The following is a 16,809-nucleotide window of genomic DNA, read 5'->3' as shown; positions in this document are numbered from 1 at the left end:
CAAGGAAATTGCCTCCAGGCAGAAAGCCTGAGTAATTTTTAGGGTTTGCCTTGTTTGCCTTTACTTCCCTGCAATCAAGGTCATACACCATTTTCCAATGTCTGAACATAGTTATTTCATATATTATTTCAAGTTTTCTAGTTGTTTACATCAAAAGGCAGCCTAGGCTCTGTTACTATTTCATGGCTACAAGCAGAGATTCTTCCCTAATAAATTAAATATTAAATACATTAAATATTTCTAAATGTGTTCATATGCAAAATCAGACATAAGCTGTAAATATTGCCATACCTTAAAAATCATATAAACTCTAGCCTTTGTGAAAATAAAACTATAATCTCACAGAGAAGGCCAAAATTTACATCCCTATCTCAGAATTACATATAAAGTATCAAATGATAGTATATTTTCAGAAAACGTAAAGGTTTTCTTTTTCTTCTTTTACTTTCAGATAACTTTAGAAAGTAGAAAAAGATTAAGTCTTAAAAAAAAAAAACTCCCTCCAACTGTCAAAATAAGCACGGAAAATTTATATTCCAAATAATTTTTAAATGATATGAGAAAAATTGAGTAAATGAGTACTGCTTTCTTATTTTAACTGGTATAAAAGTACAATAAAAGCCATCACAAAATACTGTATATTCCTTTAGTCAACTTTGTCTTTTTCTCTTACAATAAAATTAATGCTACTAATTCAACAAAGTCAAAAGGTGGTAATGCTAAACAAATTTATTTATGCAGAATGAATAGTGAAGGTAGAGCCTGTGAGTAACTGGCACTTGGAAAGTATTTAAAATTATATTTTAAATGACTGAATAAATGAATAGCTTATCCCTTTAATAAATAATGAAAAAGGAGCTGCCTAGAGTTATATTTTATGACTCCTTTATTCTGCCACTAAGTCCTGTACTTTTGGCATACAATGTCAATAATATCTTATTTGTCTTTTTTTTTTTTTAAGAGAGGGTGTGGAGGTACAGAGCAGGAGAGAGAGAGACTCTTACGCAGGCTACATGTCCAGCATGGAGCTCAAAGGGGAGCTCAATCCCACAACCCTGAGATCATGATCTGAACCAAAATCAAGAGTCAGGTGCTAAACTGACCGAGCTACACAAGTGCCCTTGATTTGTCTTTTCCATTACTCAGTCACCCTTCTATGCTGAAATTTTATCAATTTACACTTGAATTCTGGTCCATGTCTCTTAATCATACAACATGCTCTAATTCCTTCTTGCTCCAGAGTAATTTGCACAGAGCTGCCAAGATCACCTAAATAGCTCATAGGCTCCTCAAGAAAAGGGACCAAGCTGACTTTCATTGTTTTCAGATCATAGTCATCAAAGTACAGATATGTACAAAAAATATACAGTAAGTGGCCAATGGATGGGTATTGAATGAATCTTTTTTAAAAATACAATTAGGCCACTCAAAGAAGTTTAATGCCTCTCTACTCCAATACTTTTGCAATGTATACTCTTTAGTCAGGCATTCACTTAGTCCCCAGTCCTTGTTTTTGCACCTAACTTTAACTGTTATTAATTTCTTACATAAGTCTGCCAAATGAGGACAGAGCCTCTGTGCCAGCCCCTCACTGTGTCTTCATTAATGTCCACATAACTGTTTGTTTTGTTACGTTGTTTGTTTCAAGTACAACAGAGACATCATCAAATTTGTGTTTCATTTGACTTGCTTTCTACAAGGAGTATTTTGACTACTATATGGAGAATAGAGTTGTAAAGAAAGAGAGAGAATGTGTGTGTGTGTGTGTGTGTGCATGTGCGCATGTATGCACACGTGCACATGTTTATATGTGTGTTTTAATCCATGGCTCTCACATGGAGCCATACAGTAAACAAATAAATTTGTTTTAATAAAATAATGAATATTACCTTCCATTTAGAAGGTCTTTTCTCCATCGGTCCATCTGTGTCACTACTTTCAAGGGCAGTTACATTACAAGCTCCAGACAGTATTTCTGAAGCAGTAAATCCTTTCAAACATTGCCTAACTTACAATTCTCTAGTAGCTGAAATACAGTTGGTATTTTATTATCACAAGTTAGATTTTGTCCTCTAATTTTTTCATATCCATATAATAGATATATTTCATTCAGATACAGTTCTTTTTAATTCTAATTTATATCCAAATCTCCCCAATAGCATGACTATTATTATTTTTAAATTTTCTGCATTTTTATGAGTCATGCTTACTGACTTTTTTTTTTGCACATATAATGGCTTCTCCTGATTCATGGTCAGTCTTTGTCCAGAAGCACATGATCCTCCTAACATATTATCAGACGGTCAATAGAAGCCTCACACTTCATCACAGCACCTACATCATTCATCTCACTTCATCATATCACATAGGCATTTTATCAACTCACATCATCACAAGAAGAAAGGCAAGTACAGAATAAGAAGATATTTTGAAAGAGAGAGACACTATATTCACAAACCTTTGGTTATAGCATATTGTAATTATTATATGTCATTATTAGTTACTGTTGTTAATCTCTTACTGTGCCTAATTTATAAATTAAAGATTATCATGTAGATCTAGGAAAAAAAGACAGTATATATCAGGTTTGGTACTATCTGTGGTTTCAGGCATTCACGAGGAGGAGGGTGTCTTGGAACATCCCCCAAATAAGAGGGGACTACTATAGTTTATATTCAATAACTGAGTATTTTTTCACTTTTGTTACAAGCAAACACTTTTTCTGATAGCTTTGAGTTGCAATAACAGTTTTGATATTTTACTGAAACTTCCCTTGAAGGACCAAGACTTACTAAGGGCCTGAGTCTGCTTTGACTCTTTTTATGTCCTGTGTACACAGTCCTCTTTATTGTTACTGAGACTAAGTGACCTGCTGGTACACACAATGCCATGATTCAATTACATGCACCCTGTAGGAGTCTTAAAGTATTTATGCAAGGAAATCAAATGTTCATTTTGTGACTAAGTCTCTAAAGTAACCTAAAATGGATTTTTTTTAAATTAAGGTTTTATTTAGAAAAAGAATGAGGGGTGCCTGGGTGGCTCAGTGGTTAAGTGTCTGAGTATTGATTTCAGCTCAGGTCATGATCTCAGATCATTAGGTAGAGCCCCATGTCAGGTTGCAGGCTCCCTGGAGAGTCTTCTTGAGGTTCTCTCCCTCTGCCTCTCCTTCCGTCTTTCCCCCAATATGCGAGTGTGCTCTCTCTCATATAAATAAATATATCTTAGAAAGAAAGAAAGAAAGAAAGAGGAAAGAAAGAAAGAAAGAAAGAAAGAAAGAAAGAAAGAAAGAAAGAAAACAAATAGTATCAAGAGAATATAATGAAGGCTAGGTAACTGTGAATCAGAGGAAACAGAAAATTTTCTTCAGAAGAGAAATGCCTGAAAGATTAAAGAGAATGAAGAAATGAGTCTACTCTAATTATGTCGTAGGAGAATCAGCTGCATGAGAGAAGAGCTAGCCCTGCCCTCCTCGGTCCCCACAAAGAGAGCTGGGGCAACAATCAACTTGAATATGGATGTTCTTCTCCCACTGCACTGAGTTCCTTGAAGGAAGGGGCCCTGTTTAAGTTTCCTTTACATTCTGCCTGCTAGTGAAGTGGAGCAGCTGAAGGAACTCTATTTTAGAAAAGCTCCACCTCTGCTGTTTTTCTACTAGGCCCCGTTTAATTACATTCCATATTTTGCCTCTAAATAAGCCAAAAGGGGAAATAAAAAAGTTAATCATTCTTTGAATTTTGTCCTAGGCCCCAAACAACTGATAACACTAAAAAAAGCCAGATCCCAAACATGTTCCAGGAGATTAGCTTCAAACGAACTTTGGTTGATACTGGCATCAGTACCCCTAGTTTTGGTAAATTATGGAATAACACCTATTGTTCACCTGACGCTCACCTTTGATTGGACCTACCCTGGATTCCTGAAGAAATATGTATCCTAGACCCTTTTCTAATGTAAACCCCTAGCCTCAAACAATAACAAGACTCATTCTCCTTTCCTTTCTGAGTCCCAGACACTCTGTCTGCTATTCTCTGTCACTCACACTATTCAATAAACCCTTATTCCCTTTCTGCAGTCCCTGGATTTTTTTTTTTTTTTCATGTTTGATTTCTATACTACATGAAGCCAAGGGCTCTTGGCTGGTCTTGTGGGACCCTCACCTGGGTTCTTGGACCCAGCCTGCCTACATCACTAGCATGGCTCTTTGCACACATTAATTATTTAATAACATAGATGGAAGAAAAGAGGAAAATAATATAGACTATGACATAAATAAAAGAAATGGAAATGACTTCAAAGAATGAAAAAAAGAGTAAAGTGAAGAAACCCTTAGAAAAACTAAATAAAAAATACCAATGAAAAAATTTCTATAATTTATTACAGGGAAGATGTAATAAAAATGGCATAGGAATATAAAATCATCACGACGGACATATATTGAACCAGATTGTGTGCTAGGACCTCTCTACAGAATTACACTAACCCTTCACAACTCCTCCATAGGGTGGAGTTAATTATGTGCACTTTGCAGATAAGGAAGCAGCTGCAGAAGGAATTCATATCTTGTGCAAATCTATCATGTTATCTCCATTATTTCCAAAAGCTAGGTTCTTCCTAGTGTAACAATGGCTGCCAGAGTGATGACATGTTATGCTGAGAACCAAAATTATATCTCAGAGGCTGGTAGATATATATTCAATTAATCAAACTTTGTCTATGGTGACATAGACATGGTGCTACACATAGAAAAAAATTTTGAAAAACGCGATTGTTAAGGCTAAGGAGCTCAACATCTAATGTAATGTGTTAGATAGACAGATAGAAGGAGGAACCAAATGCTTATGAAGAATATATACATTCAGTTATTCATTCATTCATTCATTCATTCATTCATTCACTTACGACCTTCATTTAGAGTGTCTACAGGGTGCCAGGCACTATGTCAAGGCTAGAAATAATCAGAGAACAAAACGAATAATAACACCATCCTTGAGGAGGGGGTTAATATTATCTATTATTCTAGAGAAGGGCTTTGGGAAAACTAAGGTGAGAAAGAGGAACAGGGTGCAGGGCAGGGATCAAGGCAAGGCAAGTGTAGCCCCTTCAGGGTTGTGTAAGCATGCACCCTGCACTTGCATAACCTTGAGAGTGAGTGCCTCTTTAAATTCTGGGCCCTAGGTACCTCACTTGTCTCATGATGGCCCTAACCCTGATGGGGGTGGGGGGACACCTGGAATAAGGAGACACAATTTTGCATGTGGTGGTTAGGTAAGACCTCACTAACACACTGCCATTTACTAAAGACTTGAAGAGGGCAAGGGTATAAGCCCTGAATATGTCTAGTGGAAAAAGTGTTTTAGGCCGAGGGGACAGCTAAAACAAAGATTTGGTACTAAGAACATATTTATACTTCCTTCTCTATTTTTCAGTATGTATGTGACACTTCAATGTTTACTTACAAAAACTAATGGGACTGCTACTGCCACTATACAATATCATGTGATTTAGCAGGAGCACCTATCAGGATTTATCCCCAAAAATTGGCAGACAGGCTGGGTCTGAAGCTAAGGTGATCACCAACAACTTCAGTAAATCAGTGATTGGCACAGACTCTGGTCAATGTAGGAGAGGCAAAGATGTAGGTGTTACTCAAAGTGGCTGTGGATAAATTAATAATTCCACAGAATTTCTCATTATGACCAGTGCTTGCAGTTTCCTCCTCATCCAGAAGGACTTTAGTAATTTCATGTTTTCACATGCACAATAAGATATCCAAAAAAAAAAAGTATTTTGTCTTCATTTTTTTTCAAACTAATAGCCAATAGGCTTTTAGTTGCTGAGAAGATCATATCACTGTTATGTAATCACAAGCTTCTCAGATAAGGATTTTTTTTATATATTCCTGTGGGCAATTTATATTCAGATCTTGCCATCCTGCAGTGGAATTTAGAAAGTATTACATAATGGACAAACCAAATCATCATTTCACTGGTTGCCAAAATGGCTACATTAAATATGAACAGATTAAATGAGTAATTTGCTTTGATTCACAATGTGAGAAAGAGAAAACAGAGGTGGAGTGGGACTGTTGTGGTCAATGATGTTACTTAGCTCAGCTTATGGCTGTATGAGAATAATCTTTTTCTGAAAAAAACACAAGCTGAGGTATTAAAGTATGGAGTTTCATATTTGCACCTCACTTTCAAATGGCTCAGGGAGAACATAGGGAGAGAAACAGAAAGAGAGGGAGAAAAAAATTAAGAGAAAGGAGAAAAAATACAGCGAAGGATTCACAATTACTGATTGTAGTTGGTGGATAGATGAGTGGCCAATCTAATGTGTTTTTTCACGTTTGTAAGTGAGAAAAAAATGAGGTAAGTATTAACTAGCAAATGGGGAGAAAGTTGAACAAAAATAAAAACACTCATACAGATATGGGAAGTATTCAAAGATAATTCACAGTTAGTAGGCATGAAATAACTTAAAAAAAATCTCTGAAAGCTTCAGGCAGATGGGGCTGGGTGGGTGGGGTAGTGGCAACAGGCCTTGACATGCCCATGCAAACTACCTAGTGACCAGAGAGTAATGACTGTTTGCACCATGGGAACATTTGAGGTAGATATTAGTCTAAAATAATTCTCTTGCCAAATTCAAGACAAAATTCCTCTTCCATATCCAAGTATATTCAGGCAATTTCAAAGCACAAGCACCAGAGGAGAATGAAACTATTCCAAATGCTATGGCCTCGCATATAAAAACAAAAATATCTACAAGCCTATGACACATTTTGAACTCTGAGTTCGGAGCAACTGTGGATACAAAAACTGAATATAAAATAATTTGTCGGGGATCCCTGGGTGGCTCAGTGGTTTGGCTCCTGCCTTCGGCCCAGGGCATGATCATAGAGTCCCAGGATCGAGTCCTGCATCGGGCTTCCTCTGCATGTGTCTCTGCCTCTCCCTCTCTATGTCTCTCATAAATAAAGAATAAAATCTCAAATAAAATAAAGTAAAATGAAATAATTTGTCCAGCATGATCCATATTGTGACCTAGAAGAAATTCGGCAGGTGAGCTACTCAGATTCAATTGTGAGGGAAGGAAGAGCCGAAGGGGGTGCATCATATATGCTCTTCCCACCCCACTTCCCTAACTTCTCAATCCCAAGTATTGAGATCAAAGGGACAGTATCTCATCAGGTAGTGAATTAGTAGGAAATGGTGTTATAGCCTCTCTTTGGTTTTTTATATTTATAAAAATTTTGCAATGTTTCCATCATTGCAGAATAAATGGCATGGTAATACTTTTCAAAGTTCATCTGATTTCACATAATGCAATGTTTCATATTCTATCACATTACCAAAGTTGTTTTTCTCTCTAAGGATATTTAATTGTGAGATTGTCAAGTGTGTTATAACCTGAAGTACAAACATTATAACCTGCCTACATTCTCTTCTCAACTTTGATTAAGAGCATGGGTCCAAAACACATCTATTTCCTGTAGCTTTTTCTGCATGAAGTAATAGGAAAGATTGCTGGCAAGTAATATATGTTCTAAAAAATAAAAATAAAAAAAAGTAATATATGTTCTATCCTACAAAATTCATCCTTATCACATTTATTTTCTTATCATTAGGAAAGGTAGGGTGGTACTAATTGCTTGACGATTTTGGCCAAAATGGGTAACCAGTCATTCAGAGAAACAGCATCCCTTGTAGAGTAATGCTGGAATTGGGCTAAGTAAGCCACTGTAAATATAGAGAGAGTTCTTTCAAGAGCAGGAAAATGATGCTAAAGAGGCTACAGAAAGAATGATTTAATAACAGGCATTAAAGGGATCATCTTAGATTGCTAAAAATGACAACTATTCTGCAATGTGAGGCTCTCATCCCTAATCTCTGCGGAATCTTGAAGTATGAGATCTACAACAAAGTGGCTGCTTTTTAATCACTGGCCTATGTTGAAAGGTGATAGTGTCAATGTGAAAATTAATATTGGCAATCATATTTTTAAAAGAAGGATATTATTAGAAACTCAAAGTTTTCTATATTGGCAACTTCTCTCAAGTAGCTATACTTAGCTACAGAAAAACCAGAGACAAACTCCTCTAGCAGCATTACCTAATCATGCTTATGGCATTATTAAATCTAAGGACACATAGTTCCAATTAAAGGTTAATGTAAATGGCTTCTTAATAGACTGTCCTAGCTTCCTTTCCTCTTTGAAGACATCTTGGATCACGATGAAAATGAACATGTCCCTTTTAGTTTGATACTCAACAAATCTGTGGTTTGGCCTCTTTGCTGATCTAACTGGAGTGGGAAACAGAGTGACATGGAAGCTAAAGCTGAGCAAGGGGCTGCAGCAGCATTAAGTTAAGCAATCTTCTGAGATCCACATTGCTAACACCTTTTGAAACTAAATTTTTATCTTTCCAATAGAAAATGCCAACAAATAGGAAAGAATCAGACTTATCCCTTGAAAGGAAATTAGTTAATCTAATTCCAAAGTCTGTAATTTGTAAGATATATGTACTTGGGTTTTTCTATACATATGTAAGATGTATTTTACTATATGACAGTATGGCGTGTGTAAATGAAGAAACACTTGTGATCTATTCTGTACATTCACATAATTTCTCCAGAATTCTGTTTTGACTGGCTGGGGTGAGAGCAGGAGGAATCAGGGCTCTCCATTCTTCATATCCAACCCCCCAGCCCCAAAACCATCCTCTTAAAGTAAAGAACCCAAAGGCAAACTTAAGGGGGAGAAAAAAAAATAGAAGAAGAGAGAGGAAAAGAAAGAATAGGAGTCAGTGAAAGCAACCTGCAGGGTTTTTTCCCTCGACTCCTCAGCTGATTTCCCTGCTGCTATTAAACTCTCCCAAGCTCCTTCACTAATATTTCTTCCTCAATTCTAGATTCTATGCCCTGTTAAAGTGGGTCTCTATTTATAATTTGATTGTGAACTACTGAGAAAATAAGGCTTAGCAATTGAAGCTTGTATTTGTAGGAAATATACCAGGCCCTCTAATGACAGGTAGTTGATCAACTAGAGATGGTAGGATGATGGGAGCTCTGGGCTGGCTGGAGCCCACTTTGGCACTTTCTAGCTTGAGAAAGCTTGGGGCCAGTGACTCAGTCCCTCAGGGCCCTAGATTCCTCATCGGTAAAATGGGGCCATAATATCTACTTTAAAAGGTTTTTTTTTTAAAGGGGTTGTTTTAGGGATCATTAAAGTGTTGTCTGTAATGCATCTATTATTGTACTTGCACAGGAATATGCTTGATAAACATTTGTCCCAGACCTCTATAGTCTCCCTTCGCATTCCTTTCACTGTTCCCTTTGCCTTCCCACCCCTTCTCAGCTCTTTCCTGCCCTTCACCACATCAAGAAAAATCGCTGCAGGCTTGATACAGGAGCCCATCACAGGCTCATGCCAGGCCCTTAGTGTTTGCTTGCAGGTCCACTGTCCACACGTGTGCTGCCTCAGATCCTCTTTCCTGTGCCTCTCTCTTAGGCTCTTAGCCACTGGCTCTTAGAAAGACCTGGACACATCTGCAGCCCTTACCTCAGCCTCTATCACTATTGCCTCATTGCCTCGTTGTCTCTCCCATGACTCCATCACTGGGTTTCAGAATTGCAACCATTGTACTCACCACAACAGAACCCCAGACCAGACTGCAGCGGACCTACAGAGGCTTTGGTCCTCCGAATGTTTCTAATCTGAAAAAAGACCACGAATGAGACTGATTCTGGCTTCCCCAGTAGCTGCCTAAAGGGATCAGATGATGTTACTTTCTATGAGCAAACTTTGACCACAGGAGATAGAAAATGGTACGGCACAGGTGCACACGTTCTTCTCCCCTCCTTGCTCCAGGAGACAGTTTGAGCAGCCTGTCCAGAGAGCTCTGTGAAGCTGAATGACTAGTTGTAGTGAAGTGGCGTCTGGCTCAATAAAGCATCACCTCAGGGATGGTGGTGGTAGTGGTGTTTTCCCATGCTTTCATGGCTTCTTTCCCCTTTCCCTTCACTCTTAGACCTCTGAGACTCTATTTCCCAGTAATGTACTAGCACTTAAGTCTTGCTTAGTTTTCATGTCTCAAGGAAACCCGTGAACTACATTGTCCAGGCTTTCTTGCCAATGTCTACTGGGTGGTGTCAACAAAATGCAAGGACCTAATGGGAGATTGGAGAGAAGGAGAGAGAAGAAGCCAAGGTATCCTCTCATACCTACTTCAGGGGGCATCTCAGGAGCAGCTGTGACTCCTCCTTGAAATCCCTCTGGCCCAGGATGAGGATGATTCTTGCTGTTGCTCACCTTTGAGGTGCCCTGGTATCCTCTTTCACTTTTAGAACCAATTTCTTATATTAAATTCCCTCTATCAGACAACCTGGCAAAGGGTCCTTTTTTCCTGTCTTACCCCTGACTAAAATAACACACAGCAAACAAAAAGTTTGATTTTATTTAACTGTGTTTGTAGAATGGTTAAAATAAATTTCTGCTTCTGTAAGATATTTATATTTCTAAAAAATCAATAACATAAGAAAACTGGACTTTTAACTACTTCAGGGGAAATAACCATAAGAAAGTTCTATGAGTTATCATAAAAAAAGTCAAATCATTTATTTTAGCACTTTAAGTGGAATTTGATATTTAAAATGAATAATCCTTTTCTAAATACTATGTTTCCCAGTTAATGCAAGTGCAAGTCTTACAATCACCTTGCACATTGTCGTCTCTCTCCTATCTTTATAGTGGCTACTGAGGGATCTAGCTCTCTGCATCCTGGGCCTGGTAGGTGGCAAACTGGTGGTGTAAGAATATAAGTGCTATCATTTGGTAAATGGGATTCAGATTTCATTTGTTTCCATACCTCCCTTGGTGCTTATGGGAAACAAACAAACACTCCACCCCCCACCCCACCTCCACTACAGGTGCCGCTGAGAACAGGCATATTTTCCTCCTGCAGGGTACAAAATATTTCTAAAATTAGACCCCAAGAGATTTGCATTTATAGTGAGTGCTCTGTAATGGCTCCGCGATGATTTCTGGGATCTCCTTCAATAACAAACACTGCATGGGCGTAATGCAAACGTGTTGCCAGAAATACTTTAGTATCTAGGCATAGAGATGCATGCAGACAGCCTTTCCTCTGAACTTGGGGAGGAAAGGCCTTTCTTCTGGAATGTACAAATGGGAATACACCTGATATGTGAGCCCCCATTCATGGCCTGCCAGCAAGCACACTAACAGCAGGAAATTGTGAAAGGGGGCTAGAGTTAAGAGAATCTTTAAAATGATTTGTTTTCTCTTGTCAGGGTTTATTTGTTTGTTTGTCTTATACTCTGAAAAACCCAACTCTGTAGTTCCATAAACCATTTTACAGGGGTTGTCTGCAGCAGAGACAATGCTACCAACACAAGCTTGAGCCAGACATATGATCTCTTTGAGTCACAGAAGTACATGAGCTCAGGGCTTCTCTATTGTCCACATGGTATGGCTTCAAGTCTCAGATGTTCTGTTTTCCTCAACACCCAAAAAAGATGACAAACAAGAATCCAGGGTAGAAATAGTCAAGAAGGTATGGGTCTCTGAATTTTAAACCATCAAACAGCCTCATGTGAAAGAATTTCATTAAATTAAGAATCAGAAATGGCATTCCTGGGGAAGAGCCTTACTGACATACAGCCCATGCACACTGGTTTGGTTGCAGCCATGCTTACACTGCTGAAATACTTCTGTACAGAGTGGAAACTTGTGCTATCTTCGAGCCTCCTGACTGCCCCACATTACTCCAGCCTTGCAGGACTCCTTGCCCAAATCCTCCCACAATCCAAGGACTAACCCTGGGAATGGCAGGAGGCCTCCTGCACCCTGTCACAGCACCAGGATGGATCTGTTCTGATCAGTTTGTCCTGACAATTATTAGGTACTTTTAATATCACATCTGCATAGAAGGCACAAGATATTTAAAACTAGGTTGAGGGGCACCTGGGTGGCTCAGTGGTTGAGCATCTGCCTTCAGCCCAGGGCGTGATCCCGGGTCCTGGGATTGAGTCCCACACCAGGCTCCCAGCAGGGAGCCTGCTTCTCCCTCTGCCTGTGTTTCTGCCTCTCTCTCTCTCTCTCTCATGAATAAATAAAATCTTCAACAAAAAAAAAAGTTTAAAACTAGGTTGAATAAAACTAATTTAACCTTATGTGTCAATTTTTGTCTAATAAAAAAAAATAAAATGCAATCAGTCAGTCAAACTAGGTTGAACTGTCTCAGAAGTCTGTTGCTCCCTCCAAGCAGCTGGTTGAGAATTTGAGTCCATCATGACAGCTCTTTGAAGATGTTGCAGTTTCCAAATCCTCTCTTTACTGACCAGTAGAGGTGAGGCTCCTCCAGTTTCTGTACCAGCACTTCTACACATGACCACACCCCTCAGTGTAGCTGGCAGGGCTTCCCTCTGCAGGGGTGGCCCCCCAGCTCCCAAGAACAGCAGGCAGTCTAGTGGCCGGGCCAGTGGGCCAGCGCCTTGCACAGTATGTGCTCCAGCCCAGCTGTGCCGTGTGACATTTATGTGACAGCCTATCTGCTCTCAGAGATGAATCACAGAAAATTAGAGAGGGGAAAGATCTACCAGGTCATTTAATCCATCCTCTTGCCAGCTGGCAATCACTCCCCTACACTCCATTTCCTAGCGCATCATTTAGTTTGGTTTTAAATAGCATGGATCCAGGGGCGCTGTTCACATGCTTTCTTCACGGAGACTTCTCTCTAGCTTCTCCAGCCAAAGGCTTGGTATCTGACGTTTATTTACTCTACTGTTATGCATACAGCAATATTGTGGTTACTCACTTGCCCCAGGCTGATAAGAAAGCTTCTAAGAATAATTAGGAAGTGAGGACTCTCTCTTGGCTAGAAAATGCCATTTTCAAGAAAATCAAAGAAAGTGGTGGTGAAAAGAAAAACAATAAGCAGCTTCTGTGTTAGCTCTTTTCAACTTCTTTTATTTTTTTTTAAATTTATTTATTTTTTTAAGATTTTATTTATTTATTCTTGAGAGATAGAAGGAGAGACAGAGCCAGAGACACAGGCAGAGACAGAGCCAGAGACACAGGCAGAGGGAGAAGCAGGCTCCATGCACCGGGAGCCCGACGTGGGATTTGATCCCGGGTCTCCAGGATCGCGCCCTGGGCCAAAGGCAGGTGCCAAACCGCTGCGCCACCCAGGGATCCCTCAACTTCTTTTATGTTAATTATGCGCTTATTTTGTATTGTTCAGCTTCTGATTTTTTTTTTTTTTTAACAATAGCTACAACTATGACTAAACAGTATCATTGGTTTTGGTTTCCACATTTACTTCTGTTTCGATTTTTATTTTGCATACTTGTCCCCTTGCTTTCTATATTGGATTGAAGATTCCGGCTCATCACTGCAATTCAAATAAGGACTATTCTTAAATATTCGAATGGTTTGCCTATTTGATTTCCTAATCTCTTTGTTTTTCCAATTTTAGCAAAACACAAGAACAAAAACAGGATGATGCACCCTTTCTGGACAGTCTCGTTGAAGAAAAATGTCTGTTTCTTCACATAGGCCCATGCAACTGGCCACCTCCTGTCCAAGGATGCATCTGTAGCCAGCTTACCTTAATTTGACCCTTTAAGCAAGGCTCACTGCACACAGACCGTACCATTCCACTCTTGTTCATTTGGATTTTGTAATCATCGATGTTCAACACACCTTCATGCCAGGTTCCAACATGTACATAGTCATAGCGATTAGCTTCAGTGTACTGCAGATTCATGATATCATACCTACAAAGAAAACAACACGTGTGTGTTGGAGAATGTGGACATGATGTAGAAAACAAAGAAACTTAGTAAAAAAAATATAATAGAATGGAGATAAAAGCTAGAATCATCCTACATCCTAATGCCTACCAATATTTAGTTCCTCATGTTTCTTCTGATTTTCCAAAATGAGTATTTTACTCATTAGTCTCTGTATATCATCTATATCTGCTAAAGGATGTACTTCTCTTGTACTTTCCTCTGCTTATTCTCTCCTCAAATAATCCTGTGTTGCTGAGTTGATTACCATCTCCTTCAAATCATTATTCACTAAGCTATTCTTTGAACAAGTCATGATTCTTGAGAACATTAATTTCTTAACTTGACTGCTTTCATTCTAATGTCCTTTTTCACATTCAGTTGTCATTTTCATCATGCTGGATTAAAAGAAGTGAGTTTTACCAAGTCTGGAACTATTTTAGGTGCTAATAAAGCAAGAAATCTGAGAAACACAGCTTTAATTAACAAGGATGTTGGGGATTTAACATCTTGAGCACTGACATTTAAACTGGTCTCTTCCCTGATTAGGACAACCATTTCTGAATCTAAATAATCGGTGTCAGTTATTCCAGTAATTTCAAATGCTGCAATGCTACACTATGGCAAAATCTACATTAGAAATCCTCACTGTAGCCGGAGTGTGCTCTGGGGGGCCAGACCTCATCAATTTTCAATGTGGGCAATGGAGAACATTCTCCAATGCGATGAAAAGAGCACAGGACTTGAACACTAGAATGTATAAGCTAGAATCTTTTTTCTAACATTGCAACAGAAGATTATACTACCTAGGGATGTTATCAAACTCTTAAAGGTTCACAGAGTTCTTGTGGGGATTTATTAACATAAGGCAGGTAAAACGCTATTTCACAATTGGCACAAATGCATATGTAAGGCAATATCACTATATCATTCATATTTGAATTACTATGAATGCCCTAAATACTCTGGTTGTTTTCATCACCATAAGAAAACTGGAGAACATCTTTGTACTTGCAAAGCTGTCTCTCTCCCAGTCATTGGAAATTCTCTGGCATTCTTCAATATTGTCTCCATGTTGCTATTTACTCCAAGTAAACTATAACTCATGTGGCAGTGTCCCAAAAATGTCTGCCTGACTCCCACTTACTGGCTCTGCAAAATGGGATTCTTTTTGGTGCAGTACCTGTGCAGCTCTCACCTAGAACATAAGAGGCATGGCCTCTTCCTCCTGGTGCCTGACCCTGAAGAAAGACAGTGATTAACAGGCATTCCTCTTCCTCACCTCCCAACCCCCAAAACCCCTACCTAATCCATTTTGCAATTCCTTCTCTCAAACCAGAAACCTGATTCAGACTGAGTCCTCCTCAGCTCAGTACTCCAGGAAGCTATTGTCAACCGTAGTTGGCATTCAAGACCTATTGGTTAGATCTGGCTTAGTTCTTTATCTGGACAATTAATATTCTTTGCGGGCTTTTCCGTCTGTTCTTAATGTGTCTGCCACAAACAGGGTAGCTAGTGGGCCTCTCCAAATCCACATTCTGGCAATTTATCTAAGGGGAAAGGGGACTTCTAGGAGAGGAAAGGATGTATGTTTTTTCCAGAAGAGCAGTACCTACTGGATGAGAAGAGAAAATGGCATGCCTGGAGCACATTATTCATCTCTTTGCTGTTCTGACTTTTGGCTAATAGATAAAGGTCCTCATTCTTCTTGTTATGGAGCCATACCAGCATGCTCTTCAGAGTAGCTCTCTGAGGGATAGCCAAGTGGGTATTAACTGTGGGCCGATGGCTCCTACTCATCTTGCTGAGCAGTGGTGCTAATCTACACCTCCAATATTTTTCCAGTTCGAACTCATTATAGTTATAGAACCTGTTGTAAATGTTTAGTGAATAACTTCCTTTAATTTTTATGCTTTACCCCATATTGTTATTGACTCTCCATACATACTTTCAGTGAAGACTCTGGTGCAATGATAGCTTTATGGTAGCTTTTCCCCGTAAGTCAGTTTCCTAAGATGTATTTCAACTTCCTTGTTTGCTCTTCAACAGGAGAAATCAGTTCACACTTTATTAGCATTTTAGAAACTGAAAAATCTGTAATATTTTGGCATGAAAACACATATTCAAAAAGTTCCAAAAGCCAGAGGACACAAATACTGAAAGATACCAAGGGAAAAAACTGAGATACTAAACAGAGGCCTTCCCCTGTGCTGTGCGTGTTAAAGAACACTGCTCTTTTCTCTTGACCCCAGAGTCCCTCCTCAGCATGTTGGCATTTATTTGGAATATACTCATGCTGTAAATTACAATTTTATAGCATCCTCTCGATGCACTCAGTTTATGTTGCATGATGATTAACTAAAATAATTACAAGAGGGACCAAAAGCACGAATGGGGGTATGAGAGGGGATAGAAGCAGAGGGAGGTGTCTGAAACAGAAACTGAACACAGATTAAGCTGACCAGTTTCAAGCATGAGGAAATGATCCTTGAAAAGGAACCCAGGGGAAAGCTCACTATTTGAACATGTAATTACACATGGAGGAAAAACAAGCTAAAACTGTGTGCCAATAATTTGGATAACTTACAGATAAAGAGAGCAGAAGAAAGCTCATATGTATGGCATGTCTAAAATGCATCTGATCCTGTACTAGGCACACTGTGTACGTCATCTTATAGAATCATGAAGGAAGGTTCCCATTCCAAATCTGACGAGGTATGGAGCCTAGTTTCCAGTGGAATCCAGGATTGCAACCATAGGCTTAAAGGAGAGAGTGTCCGTGTTCTGAATCTCAGGTCCATTTGCTCCTTCTGATACTATTTCCTAGGGTGCCAGGCACCCAGAAACTTGCCACATTCCCCGGCCCTGACTCCTTCCATCCACCCCACTCATATGTTGATCTCAATCTCCTCCTACCTAACTAGAAGCCTGGAAGGAATCTGATAAATTCATCATTGTAATTGCTGACAATTACTTATGTCACTTCTCC

The 16,809-nt window shown here is 39.1% G+C and overlaps 1 protein-coding gene across 3 annotated transcripts in view; it reads right to left on the bottom strand.

Annotated features, from left to right (window-relative positions):
- GRM1 (glutamate metabotropic receptor 1) overlaps positions 1–16,809 on the bottom strand; it is a 387,183-nt gene that overhangs the window by 47,883 nt on the left and 322,491 nt on the right. For all 3 annotated transcript variants that reach the window (XM_041735611.1, XM_041735625.1, XM_041735617.1), the window contains exon 5: positions 13,637–13,805. In XM_041735611.1, coding sequence (XP_041591545.1) covers positions 13,637–13,805 — 169 coding nt within the window. The remainder of the gene's footprint in view (positions 1–13,636; positions 13,806–16,809) is intronic.

The sequence above is a fragment of the Vulpes lagopus genome, chromosome 2 (assembly GCF_018345385.1).
Source record: "Vulpes lagopus strain Blue_001 chromosome 2, ASM1834538v1, whole genome shotgun sequence".
Taxonomy (NCBI): domain Eukaryota; kingdom Metazoa; phylum Chordata; class Mammalia; order Carnivora; family Canidae; genus Vulpes; species Vulpes lagopus.
This window is presented reverse-complemented; position numbering and strand designations above follow the sequence as displayed.